This window comes from Stegostoma tigrinum, chromosome 47 (genome assembly GCF_030684315.1).
Source record: "Stegostoma tigrinum isolate sSteTig4 chromosome 47, sSteTig4.hap1, whole genome shotgun sequence".
Taxonomy (NCBI): domain Eukaryota; kingdom Metazoa; phylum Chordata; class Chondrichthyes; order Orectolobiformes; family Stegostomatidae; genus Stegostoma; species Stegostoma tigrinum.
In genome coordinates, this window is record NC_081400.1 from 118490 (window position 1) to 132816 (window position 14327).

General features: G+C 40.9%; 1 protein-coding gene across 6 annotated transcripts in view; it reads left to right on the forward strand.

The window, feature by feature from the left end:
- Positions 1-14327, forward strand: part of chtopa (chromatin target of PRMT1a) — a 51148-nt gene that overhangs the window by 13114 nt on the left and 23707 nt on the right. For 4 of the 6 annotated variants that reach the window (XR_009443468.1, XM_048525754.2, XM_048525753.2 and 1 more), the window contains exons 2-3: positions 3068-3149; positions 7629-7779. Coding sequence is in view for 5 of the 6 variants with exons in the window: in XM_048525754.2 (XP_048381711.1) it covers positions 3068-3149; positions 7629-7779 (233 nt within the window). In the remaining variant the exon portion in view is untranslated. Of the gene's footprint in view, positions 1-3067; positions 3387-7628; positions 7780-14327 lie in introns of all 6 variants that reach the window. The other 2 variants (XM_048525756.2, XM_048525757.2) reach the window with 1 other exon arrangement.

Sequence of the window (14327 nt, forward strand, 5' to 3'; positions counted from 1 at the left end):
ACTGTGGAGAGTTAAACAAAGTGTGATAACAACTACAAAGCTAATAGGGAATTACCAACTAATTGCTCTATGGAGCTTGCTTAATACGAGTTCCCTTGATAACAGGGAGTAACCTAGTAAGCTGGAATGCATCACCCAGTGTTTTGCTAGGGCCCTCTTGTGGCACAGTGATAGTGTCTCTCTGTCTCGACCGAGAAACCCCTGGTTTCAAGTCCCACCTGCTCCAAAGGTGTGTAATAGCATCTCTGAGCAGGTTGGTTAGAAATAGATCCAATCACTTCGCTCTCTCCAGACTTCTACCTCCCCTTTTTGATTTTTGCATTTCATTTAACATGGCTTACGTGGTGGCAGTTCATAAGTAAAAGATTTTTTAAAAATGGCACAGCTATTTGGTGGGAAAGCTGTTCAGTTGTGTGTAAGAGCACTTCTGGATATATTTTTAAAAAGCACATACAAAGTGCTCTTGTGCCACAGTGATGATGTCCCTACCTCTGATGTTATAACATCTCTGAACAGGTTGATTAGAAAAATTATCTATAAAGCAGACCCAGGGATAGGTCTGTAGAACTGTCTGGCCTGGCCTGGAGCAAGCCTATGTACGCTACGAGTAATGGTGCTGTTTTGAAGAAATGACAATCTTTCCGGTTGGACTTCCTGGGTGATTACAAAGTCAAAATTTAAAGTCCAAAGACACTCTCTATCGTCTGGAAAAATCACCAGAACAGGAGAAAATGGTAGTCATGGAATCGTACTGCAACTTAATCAGGATATTGTGCATATAATAAACCAGTTCATGTTGATATTTTTTCCTGCTGTTTGGTTGGCTGGGCAGACTGTTGTGGTAGTATTTAAGTCAGTGTAGTCAGATGTCAGTGAATGAGAAGTCTGAATTGTGGGCAGGAGTTGGGGTTGACAATTTCCATACACTTTCTATCCCACTTTGTGTGCCACTGTGACAGGAAAGAGAAGTTTTGAGAGTTAACCATTGGGTGATATGGATTTTCAGTTGAAGATGCTCAACAAGAGCTGACTTGTCCCTTTTGCTGTATTTGAAATAAGTCTGATGTCACTTGAGCCTGACTCTGTTACGCATCCTCATTTCTCTTTCTCTGTTTCTACCCCGCTGTTTCTGCCGCTCTGTTCCCCTGCCTCTGTTTCTCAACCTCTTTTTCTCGTTCTCCATTTTCTCACCTCTGCTTCTGCCCTTCTGTTTCTCACCCTCTGTTTACGCCACTCTGTTTCTCATTCTCTGTTTCTGCCCATTTTTCTTACCCTCTCATTTCTGCCCCTGTTTCTCATCCAATGTTTTTCCCCCTCTGTTTCTGCCCTCCTGATTTTTCCCCACTGTTTTGGGCCCTCTGTTTCAAATATTTTCTCTCTGCTCCTGCTGCTCTGATTTTCATACTCTATTTTTGCCCATCTGTTTCTCATACTCTGCCTCTACCGTCTGTTTGTTATCCTCTGTTCCTAGTAGTCTGTTTTGCATCATCTGTTTCTCATCCTTCCATTCTGCCCTTATGTTTCTGCAGCTCTTTTTCTCATACTCTGACTCTGCCACACTCCCTTTCTCATTCATGATTTTCTGAAGAGTGGTCTAGGCCTGAAATGTCAGCCTTCCTGCTCCTCTGATGCAGCTTGGCCTGCTGTGTTCATCCAGCTCTTCACCTTGCTATCTCAGATTCTCCAGCATCTGCAGTTCCTGCTATGTTTGATGTTCGGTGATGGGTTACAGTCAAAGGAGAGATGGAAAGAAGGGACAGAGTTTTAAAGCCTAACTCTTCAAGGTAGAGATCAGTTCACCAGGTGATTACAGTGCCATCTTTGTTGGCAACTTTCATGATAACAGCAGGGTTATCCCTGACGTACCGGAGCACAGCAAATTCAGAAGACAGCTATTTAAAGTTGGTGAAAGGAGGCGAGATCCTGAGATGGCCAATATCATACTGACCATTCTTGCCCAGAAGATAGGTATGAGGCCAGAGTCGGGTGTCTGAGTGTAAAGAGGTTGGCGACTGGTGAAATGGTCTATGAAGCAGTAAATGGTCCTACCTAACAAATTGGACACATCAAGGACGAAAGAAGAATTTGATATCATGCTGTGTACAGAATACATTCAAGTGAGGCCTGACTGGGTTAAATTCAAGTCCTTTGCTGAGCTAAGGTTGCCTAGCATCTGAGACCAGAAAAGTTGTGTTGTGAATGCACAAGGTGGGACTAAATGGAAGAATAGACTAGGAGTAGGAATCTGGAGGGTGTCACTACCCTTCCTGTACACCCGAAAGGGAAGTGTAGAAGGTTCTTGTTCAGATGGCGACTGAGATACATGGAGCTGGGACCCATGATGGCTTTAGATTGAGAGCGTCTCTGCTGACTGAGAGAGAAGTAGAGTGTGTGTGTGTGTTGCCGAGCTGTTGGTATAGACGCAAAGTTTTTGTCTTTTTTTTTGACATTTCAATTGATTTAGCACTGACTGTGATATAGTCTGGCTCTGATGCTTGTGTTTGTGACCAAGGCTGATGCATTTAACAGTGACACTAATAGAATTGGTTTGAGTTTGGATTAAGAAATACATCTTGTGCTTGTATGTACATAAAACCCTCTTCAAGTTTGTTACAAAAAAGACTATTTTTAGGATTGAGGGGTGAAACAGTTGACAAAATCAAGTACCAATCCTGTGGCTGATTAGCATTTGATTTTAAAATAAATAAGTGATTGGCATTCACTTGGATAATATTACAGCGAGCATGCAAATGTTTTTGTGATCCACTTTGACAGTCAAATAAAGATTCTTGTGCTCCTGAGATGCTGCTTGGCCTGCTGTGTTCATCCAGCCTCACATTTTATTATCTCAGCAACACTTTGTACGTTCTGATTTGCAGTGCTGGTGTTGAGAACTGTATCTGCATAACATTCTATCAAGTATATACATTGCTGTCAACATAGTTCAGTCACCAAGTGACAAACGTGAAAATTTACAATGATATAGCTTGTATTAATGAGTAGAGATTAATCGTGAAGATCTCAACTATTGCTATGTTTTGATTGTGATTTTTGTTTTCTCTTGCAGAGCATCCAAGTCTCATAATGTCTGCCCCTTCAACACCAAAGATTGTGCTGAAAAGCACAACCAAGATGTCGCTGAACGAGCGGTGAGGCAGCCGACAACATTTCAAGTGCCAATCGTGTAGCTGATTAGCAATTGCAGGATATATAAGTGCACAATGATTTCCAGGGATTCACCATAGGAGAATGTTGCTCCTCTCTTATATATTACTGCTCCAGTAGTTGATGGCACTTAATAAAGCTGTTATCAGATGAAAAAAAAACACGTTTTGTGAAGGACGGTGACCTAGGTGGTAGAATGATGCGGGGCTGTTGCACTGAACGTAAGAACAAGCTGATTATAAGAATGTGGTTTTGTGGAAATGACCCTAGTGGTAAGATTGGCACAGTTTTGTGCATCCCCTTCCTGCTTCTATTTGTGGTTTTGCATAAATTTGAACAGAAACTACAGCAGTGGTGACTAGTTGATCTGGGCTGCAACAGCCCCCCTGTCCTGTCCATGACAGACACATCAGCTGTGCTGTGTGGTCTGATCTGTAAGAGGCAGCTGGTGGGCACTATATATAAAGTCCGAAGACCTCCTGTACACACCTGGGGTCTTGTAAGTGACGTACAATTTGCTTCATGATGTGCTTTCTCTCTTTCGGCTGTTTCTTCTTCACTCATAAAAATGATCTGATCTTTCTTAAAAGATGTAGAGATGTTGGCTAACCAACAACTCTTACCACTTTATTCCAGTCTTTTAGCTCATTGGCTTCTCAATGCAGTTCCTAACTGTTACAATAGAGTATTCTCAACTCTCTTTTTCTAAATTTTTGCAAAGGCATCAATTTCTTGTTGATTGAATGTTGCTAGGCATCCCAACCACTACTCTTTCAGTTTGAGCGGGCCTGCCGTTTGAATAATGGGGAGAGTAGCACGAAGAGCTAATGAAAAGGGCATAGGAAATAGTTATTATGAGGTACGGGGCTTCTTTTGCAGCAACCTATAAAGGAGAGCTGGATATAGTAATGGGAAACTAGTCAAAACAAGTAAGAGAAGTGAGCTTAGAGGCAGATCTAGACAGCAGTGGCCTCAGAATAGCAAGGTTGAAAATAAAGCTTGAAGTTAAGACAAAGACCGAAGTAATGGAGTTCATCAGTGTTTTTTTTTTAGAAGAATGAAAATAATAAAAATCAAATGGAAAGAGTTACTGATGAAAACAGCTACAGTTGAAAATATTTAAAATATCAGTAGAGTTGATAAATATGTCCCAAGACCAGTATTTATCAAATAACAAATATCAAAAAAAGAGGATAAATTGAAGCCAAAGCAAAAGCACATGCCATGTATTTGAGTATATCTGAGGGCAATAATTAAGATATTAGTGTATAACCAAAGGAGCAATAAATCTAAAAGACACTGCAAAAATAAACAGTCTTATCAAAGATGATAATAATTCGCTTGCTAGTGCAGAACTCATATTGATGAAAAATATCAAACATGAGGTTGAAGCTTTACATCTTGTGCTCATCAGGAGAGATGCAAGAATACCAAACATCAAAGGCTGCAACACTCTATCCTGCAAGAGAGAATGTTGCTCGGTTGGTAAATGTGGTCCCCATAGCAACAAAGGAACTTCACCAACCAATCAGCACTTTTTCAACTGCTCAAAGTGCTCATAGAAACATTAAATAGTACTTGTTTAAGGAATTTTTGTGGCAGGTGTGATATTGAAAGAGGAGATCAAAAGGTGGGGGGGGGCAAGATTTTAAATTATAATGGCAGAAGATAATTAATAAACTAATCAAACTTTGGATACAATATCTGGTTCAGATAGATGCACATTGTTGCACCCTACAAACTGGGGGACTCTGCTGATTTTTGAGCCCCATGACTTCTAGGGATGCTGCAAAATGGAATGATTTAATCAAAGTGCATGCAGTCCTTATATACCTGAGTCACAGTCCTGGAATTCCCTCTCCAAGGGCACTGTATGTTTACCTACAGCACAAGGACTGCAGCAGTTCAAAAAGGCAGTTCAAAACCACCATCTCAAGGGCAACTAAGGAGGAGCAATAAATGCTGCCATCCAGACGTGCCCATGTCTCGAGTGAATTAAGTAAAAAGGGAACAGTCTGATGGAATCAGATTAACAGAAAATACTGACCAGGTTCCTACACTTATCAAGAATTACTGTTTATCACAAATAAGTACATTCTAGTCATAGGTAAATGAAGGTATGAAGTACCAAGGTATGGCTCAATTGGTTATGTCTTAACCCTCATTAAAATTCCCTTTGCAGACAAAACCAAAATCAACTCTGAGAGTCCAGCAAAAAATCTTGGAAAATACAGTTCAATAGCATCAATCCACTGGGTTCAATGAGATGTTTCTTTTTCTTGCCAAGACCTGTTCTTCAGTCCCCTTTTCCTAGGCTTGCAGGAGGCACAAGGCATACACTAAGTACAAAACCTCTTCAAACTGTGTTTAAAGGCAGCAGCTTATGGTGTCTAGCCCAAAAAAAAGGTTTTCTTTAGGTTCCGGGATTCTTCCTGTAGCGAGAGAGAGAGAGGTACACACCGAACCTGTTCTTGCAGTGGTCCGGTCTCTACTCCCCCAGAATAGTAAGCACCCGGGCTGTTTGCTTGCCTGGGAGATGATGAGGGACTTGCTGCCAAGATGATGAACCCTGGCATTTGCACCTGGTCACAATTGTACACCAATCAGTGATCTGTTCCTTGCAGAATTTCAGTTGGTGTGCACACCCTGGTGCGATGCCGCCTTGTTCTTATTCCTTCTACCCTCCTCACTCCACCCCTTCCAAAAAGACTGCTTGAACAAAGCAGGGCAAAGTCAACCCTCAATGAATTTAAATGACTTGTTCTCAAAAGTGCAGCATATCCTTCCACAGTCCTTGGTGTTTTAATACAATCTTCCTGTTTTAGCCCACAATCTAAAGTGAATAAAAAGATGAGGTCTTCACAACGTATGAAAAGAGGTGAGACATGTGGCAGCCCAACCATAATTAAATTTGTATAAAATAATTTTAAAATAAAATAGTGAATAGTTAATATAGAACATAGAACAGTACAGGCCCTTCAGACCACGATGTTATGCTGAAAAATATACTTCCTGTAGTTAAAAAGAGGATCAATTAGGCAACGGTAGATAATTAATGTCACTTCAAAAGCAGGATAGCCAATAGAATCCTAACTTGAATGCATTTGAATAATTTAATGTAACTCTGAATTACAAAAGGTTTGATTAACTGAATTATTTGAAGAAGCAATGGAATAGACTAGACTAATGCAGTGGTTCTTGATATCCATATGGCTTTTATTTAGGTGTTAGGCTCAGGGTTAAGATCAGAACATGGAATCAGGGCAAGTAGCAGAAATGTAGGAAGTGCTGTTGTGCTGTGACCCCTGTTCATAGTTTGCATAAATTGGTCTCGAATTGGAAGTGCAATTTAAAAATTCAGAAAAAAAATCAAGAAAGCGTAAATGAAATTGTACAAAATGATGTGTAGTTAGCAAATGAACTTGGTCTATTTCGATGGGAATGGTAGGAATGGCATGTACTACCTAAGAAAGTTGACTGAAACGTAAGGGGTAAGTTGAATATGTTGATGCAGTTATGTGAAAAATATGAAATATGATGGGGTATAAACATCAGGATGGGCAAATAGTTGTTTTCAGGCTGTAAGTGTTATAGTGTATTACAATATTTACTCAGCTTAATTTCCAGTGACTTCAGCCAATCATGAATGGTTGCGGGGGAGCCTGTCCAGTTTTTCCTAACCTAGAAGTGTAACATCCTCTCACTGGCTCACTGTCATTAAAATTTGGGCCATTGTGACTGGTTTGTCACTGTATTCCAGTCATAAGTATTGTTTTGGCTGAGAGAGCAAAATATCTTTGCCTGCTTAGTTTTTCTTTTGAGCATTGATTCAATAATCTTGGACATTTAGTTGATAGTTAAACATGGCTATAGATTTTCCTTTAGTTAGGAACTTTGTGACAAGATGTTGCTGCTGTGTATTTGGTAGTGAAGTTAATTGAAATTTGTGAAGGTTCCCTATATCTGATACTTAATGATGACTATAGCAGCTGATATAAAATGTGCATGGAGGATACAGATGTGTAAACAAGATGTAGAAGCAAAAATGAAAATTCTTACTTTCCAGAACATTTAGCTTTTGGAAAGTCTGTGTCCAAAATGAATGGATGTGAGCCCAGTAGCTATTTTTGTGTTGTTGATATTTAATATTCTCTTATTGCTATGCCTTTCAATCCTTTCCTCAAACACTTCACACTTTCTCTTTTTTTCCCATTCACGTTTTCATCTTGCTGCTTTGATTTTTCTTGCACTAAATGTTACACTTTTTTCTGATAACTCAGCCTGCAATTGTTGCAATCCCAGAATCAGGGGAACGAACACATTTTAACAACAAAAAAATGTGCCACGTATCTCTGTACTGAAAGGTTTCACTGGGAACTGGGGCACCGTAGCTGAGGGGCTCGAATTGCCTTTGAGTTCTGTGTATTAAAACCTGTTTAAACCACTTCTGTTCAACCTTGAAGCTTTACCAACATGCTGAAGAACAAACAGCCTCCAACGGTGAGCATTCGAGCAACGATGCAGCAGCAGCAACTGGCAAGTGCCAGAAACCGCCGTTTGGCGCAGCAAATGGAGAACAGGCCCTCTGTCCAAGCTGCTCTCAAGTTGAAGCAGGTGAGCAACAACTTCCTGGTGACATTTTCTTCTCTATCATCCCAGGATTTCCATGGCATGCATCATTCTCCAGTTATGCTTTCTGAAAATGGTCTGCTCTACATCTGATGACTGTGCTCTCCAACCAGCTGTTAATCCATGTGTAAGAGTTCATGTGAGCAGTAGCACCTTTTACTTGTTTCCTCTCCCCACAGAGGGAACTGTATAGTGACATCAGCTATATTGAAATGAAATGAAAGGACTTCTTATGGAGAACTGCAGACAAGAGACTATTGAATCATGTGCCTTACTGATTGACCACTTTTTCCCAGAAGCTGTTGGATCTTGATGCATTTTACCATGATTTCAGGTGCTAGTAGCAACTTAATGTGTAGAAGTGCTCTGAATTCACCCAGGCCATTAAAGAAATGTTACCATTTATAATGTGGTTTAAGGAAAATAATTCAGTAGTAAGTCCAAGTGGTATCTTTTGAAGCTATTCCTTCGAGGGGGAGTATTTTTTTTTAGGTGGGAGGCCAGCAACACAAACAAACAGTACAGATCTGCTCCCCAGCCTCTGCATTGTGACTTCTCACTGGGTTCAGATTATATTGAAGGAAGAGATTTCTGAAACGTAAACCTTGGGGGGGGAAAAAATGCAAGTCTTCAGAATGACACGGCTTCAGTGAGTGCAAGACCCCCCCCCCCCACCCCCCCAAAAAGTCGGGGATGTAGTTCACCTCCAATTTGTACAAACACTAAAGTGAAACATGGAAAAACAAAATCAGATGTTAAATTGCTAGGTATTTTGATATTACCCTAAAGGTGACATAGGATATATGTTGGGTTTCTGAAGGGAGTTATGCTGGAGCTAGCAGAAATCTTTAATCCTCTCAATTTTAGAGTGGCATCAGAAAGCTAGATGACTGTGAATGTTAACCCATTTTGAAAAGGGAGGGATAAGCTTTTCTTGAAGCTGACTAGGCCAGGGGGACAACCTAATAAAATCTCATGTTGACAGTCTGTGTTGTGGATCTGAGGGGAAACAAGGATTTTTTTATTTCTCTTGCAAATGTGTTGACACCCAGAGGTCATAACATCTTCCTTTCAAAGAAAAGCATCTCAAAATGTTTCTGTATGACCTAATGCTCAAGATTGACAGGCATGTTTCTCTCATGTTAGAACATGGCTAATTTGTCAGAAACCTAGTGGTTTGCTGACTCCTGTTCGAGCTCATTTTCATATTGTTGCATATTTCATCGTGGATTTTCATTTTGTAGTTTAATTTTGTATTTTAGTGGCTCTTGTATGTATGTGACAAAACAATGAAGAGACGATGGCGTTTTTGCTGGATTATTATTAATCCAGAGACCCAAGTAATATTCTGAGGAGCTGGGTTCAAAATCTGCTTCGACCCATGAAATTTATCTTCACTAGAAAGAAAATTTGGAGTTAGTGTCAAATAATGACCATGAAACCATTGTTGATTGTCTCAATCCTGTATGACTCACTAATGACCTTTAGGGAAGGAAGCTGTTGCCCTTACCTGGTCTGACTTATATGTGACTTCAAACTTCCAATAATGTGGTTGATTCTTAACTGACCTCTGATCCATTATGGATGGACAATAAATGCTGGCCTAGCCACTTGCATATTCTGTGAATGAATTCTAAAAATAAAGTATTTCCTAGGAAACCCCTAAATTGAAGATTTAGTTTCTTGTGGCAAAGAGTCAGCTGCAGTGATGAGAAACTTAGTTGCCAATGTCAAGTAGCAGGCATTAATGTTTAATAGGTTTCCTTGTAACATCTTCATGTGACTGTACGAACAGGCGAAGACAAATCAATTTAAGTCTGTTGCACCATTCATTTAAATTGAGACAAATCATCTATTTAAGTGCTATTTTCCTGTACTGTTTTCGTATCATTCTTCTCCCAAACTCTTATTGCTTTCTATATTGAACATGATCACCTAGCTCTTACAACTCTCTGGTGTATTCAGTGCCTGCTGAGTGAAGAAATTGTTTCTCATTTCCATCTTATTTCACCCGCCCCTTTTATTTTCAGACCCCTAATTCTTGACTCAGCAACCGGGGAACAGTTCATACACCCTGCCGTGCCTGAAAAGAATAATTGCAAGTTTCATTGAGATAATTCTAATTTCAAAACTCTGGACAATACAGCCCAGTTCCCATAATCTGCTCGAAACAAGTTGCCCCGTCACCTGTTTGTTTGCTCTGATCCTGAAAATTTATGATCAGAAATGCTTAACTGAAATGAGTATGCTGGAGGATTAGGGGGTGGCATGTGCCTTTATTTGAGAAAGGCTGTAAGGATTGTGGACCTGCAAGTCTGACATTGGTGGGTAAGTTGTCGAACGTTATCCTGAAAGATAGGATCTCCATACGTTTGGAGGGGGAGGGAATTATTAGGGATAGTCAGCATGGTTTTGTGTAAGAGAAATCATGTCTCTCAAACTTGATTGAGTTTTTTGAGAAAGTAACCAAAAAGACTGATTAGGGCAGAGCAGTAGATGTTGAGGTTGCAGACGTGCTCACCGAGCTGGTGTGTTTGATTGCGGATGTTTCGTCACCCTGTTAGGTAATATCATCACTGCCTCCAGTGAAACATCGGTGTTCTGTCCTGCTTCTTATTTCTATGCCTCAGTTTGCTGGAGTGGTGCCATAACTTCTGCTTCAGTTTTTCAGCGGTTTGTAAACAGAGTCCAGTTCGATGTGTTTGTTGGAGTTTCTGTGGGAATGCAGGGCCTCCAGGAATTCCCTAACCTGTCTCTGTTTGGTTTGTGCTATTATGGATGTGCTGTCCCAGTCAAATTCATTTCCTTCTTTGTCTGTGTGTATTGAGACCAGTGAAAATTGGTTGTGTCTCTTGGCTAATTGGTGTTTGTGTATCCTTTATTGCCAGCTTTTTTTCCAGTTTTGTAATGTTTTTCACAGTCCTTGCATGGTATTTTTGTATATTATGTTAGTGTTATTGGTTGCGGGTATGGTGTTCTTTGATGTTCATCAGTAGTTGTTGCGGGGTGGTTGTTGGTTTGTGGGCTACCCTGATAGCTAGGAGGTATAAGTAGTCATTGACGCATGGTAGGGTGACTGTTGTGTCTGGGTGTTTTGTCATCTTGTGGTCTGTCGTTGAGGTAACGGCAGATTTGCTTTTCGGGTATCCATTCTTTTGAAAAACTCCATATAAGTGCCCCATTCTGCTTTGCACAATTCTGGTTGCCATGCTCATGCTGCCATGTGTTGTGGTTCATTTGAATAATGTCCTGGTGCAGTGATAAAACTAACATAATATTCAGAAATACCATGCGAGATTGTGAAAAACATTACATAGGCTAATCTGGAAGAAAAACTGGCAATAAGGATACACGAGCACCAACTAGCCATGAGACACGACCAGTTCTCACTGGTCTCAATACTTACTGACAAAGAAGGATATAAATTCAACTGGGACAACACATCCATAATGGCACGAACCAGACAGTGAATTCCTGGAGGCTTAGCATTCCAACCAGAACTCCGCCAACAAACACATTTGAACTGGACCCGATTGTACAAACCACTGATAACCAGAACTGGAAGTAACGCCAACCACCCTAGCAAACTGAAGCATATAAATATGAAGCAGGACAGGACCCCAACGTTTCACCAGAGGCCCATTGATGTTACCTAGTGTGGTGACGAAACATCTGCAATCAACCTCATCCATGACCTGAGCTACAAATCCTCTCAAATAAAACCTTCGGTAGACATTTTTTACTTGGACTTTTTTAGTAAAGCCTTTAATGTTCTGCATGATAAACTAACTAGTAAAGTTAGATCACATGGTATTCAGGGTGAGCTTGCCACTTGGATACAGAATTGCCTTTATGGTTGGAGACAGGTGGAGGGTTTTTTGGAGTCGGGGCCTGTGACAAACTGTGTTCCACAGGGATCGATACTGGGTCCACTTTTATTTATATCAATGATTGGATGAGAATATAGGAAGCATGGTTAGTAAGCTTGCAGGTGACACGCAAATTGGTCGTATAGTGGACAGTGAAGAAAGTCATCAAAGATAACAGAGATCTTGATTACTTGGGTCAGTGGTCTGAGAAGTGGCAGATCATATTTGATTGGGACAAATGTGAGATATTGGATTTTGGTAAAAACAAGGTCAAGACTTATACAATTAATTTATAGGACCCTAGGTAGTTTTGTAGAACAGAGATCTCGGGGCTCAGGTACGTAATTCTTTGACGTTTGTGTGACAGAAAAACAGGATGGTTAAGAAGTCATTCAGCACGCTCCACTTTTTTACTCAAAAGTCCGAGCAATGGAGTTGGGATGTCATGCTGAGGTCGTACAGAACGTTGATACGACCTCTCCTGGAGTACTGTGTGCAGTTCTGGTCTCCCTGTTCTAGGAACGATACTTCAGAAAAGATTTTAACAAGCTGTTCCTGGGAATCACAGTTGGGGAGAGGTGGGGGTTAGGGTTTGAGCGATGTAAAAATAGACTGGGACTTATTTCACTGGAGTGTGGGATGTTGAGGGGTAACCTTTCTAGATAGAGGTTGATAAAATCATGAGGTGTGTAGATAATGTGAATAGCAAAGATTTTTCTCAAGTTGGGGAGTTCAAAAATAGAGGCGTATTTTTAAGGTGAGAGGAGAAAGATTAAAAAGGACATTGGGGCATTTTTTTTAACGCAGTGAGTGGTTAGTGTGTGGAATGAACTGTTAGAGGAAGTGGTGGGTGCAGATACAGTTAGAAAGTTTAAATGACATCTGGATAAGTTCATGAATAGGAAAGGTTTGGAGAGCTATGGGCCGAACAGAGGCAAATGGGACTAATTTAGTTTGGAAAATAGTCAATGTGAACTCATTGGACTGAAGTGATAATGGGAACTGCAGATGCTGGAGAATCCAAGATAACAAAGTGTGGAGCTGGATGAACACAGCAGGCCAAGCAGCATCTCCAGAGCACAAAAGCTGATGTTTTGGGCCTAGACCCTTCACCCAAACGCCAACTCTCTGACACCACCACCTACTGCCCCCTTGATCATGACCCCACCCCCGAGCACCAAACCATCATCTCCAACACCATCCGTGATCTCATCACCTCGGGACCTCCCACCCACAGCCTCCAACCTCATTGTTCCCCAACCCCGCATGGCCTGTTTCTATCTCCTTCCCAAAATCCGTAAACCTGCCTGCCCTGGTCGACCCATTGTCTCAGCCTGTTCCTGCCCCACCAAACTCATCTTCACCTATCTGGACTCCATTTTCTCCCCTTTGGTCCAGGAACTCCCTACCTACGCCCGTGACACCACCCACGCCCTTCACCTCCTCCAGGACTTCCTATTCCCTGGCCCCCAACACCTCAGTAAAAAGGATGAAGGGTCTAGGCCCGAAACATCAGCTTTTGTGCTCCTGAGATGCTGCTTGTCCTGCTGTGTTCATCCAGCTCCACACTTTGTTATCATTGGACTGAAGGGTCTGTTTCCATGTTGAATGAATCTCTAATAATGTGACCACCATTTGGAGCCACTGTTTTCTCTACGTATCCTATCACTCTTTCCAGACATGCCCACTGTTTCTGACAATCTTGTATATTGTTATTTTAATCCTAGATAATTAAATATGGCTCTGATTGTCTTACGACACTAAAGCTCACCAAATTTTCGAGACTTGCTGAGTGACAAGAAACAGTGGTTAATAGGTGATGTTTTTTTGGGCAAGAGGAAGGTTTGTGGTGGAGTTCCCTGGGATTCATTTGCTCTTCTTGTATATCAAGATCTAGGTCATTAATATCAAGGCACAATTTAAAAATTTGGCAGTGATCTGAAACTTGAAAGTATTGTAAACTTGTTGAACTTAAAAGGCATATTAATAAATGGACAGAAAGGTGCACGTCAGGCATTCAGGAGTTTAGTGAAGGTAAACTAATTTGATTTCCTTCCAGTGCCTGTCCATTCTTTCGCGATTTTATCTCCAATCACTCTTTTGTCCTATCCTCAGTATTGTAAAAGATGACTGAATCTGGTCATTGTCTATAAAATGCAAAATCAACGCATTTCTTTTGTCCTGTACCTTTAATTCCATGATTATTATTTCGTGGAAGCCTTATGATATGGCCCTTGATAGTGGCCTCTGATTCATCCTCCACTCATCTCTTTTTGATAAGAATTCACACCTCTGGCTTGCCCTTATATTGACAATATTGATTGGTCCAGTTCTGTGCAATTAGAATATTTATGGGCACTTGTGAGATGAGGCACTTTGACAGGAAGCATTGAGGAGCTGAGTGTTTACATGAAGAGAACTGCAGGAAGATAAAACATGAGGTTGGGGTGAGGTCCTTGTGAATGAATGAATCACAAAAAAAATCTAAGTTAGAACATAATAAATAGGAGGAGGAGGCTATTCAGCCTATTGAATCCCTGCAGCCATTCAGTACGATAATGGTTGATTTTCCCCTCTGCCTCAGCTCCTTCATAACAGTTCAACACAAGACTAATTAAAAACCTGTTAGTCTCCATAAATGTACCAATATCCACTGCAACTGTG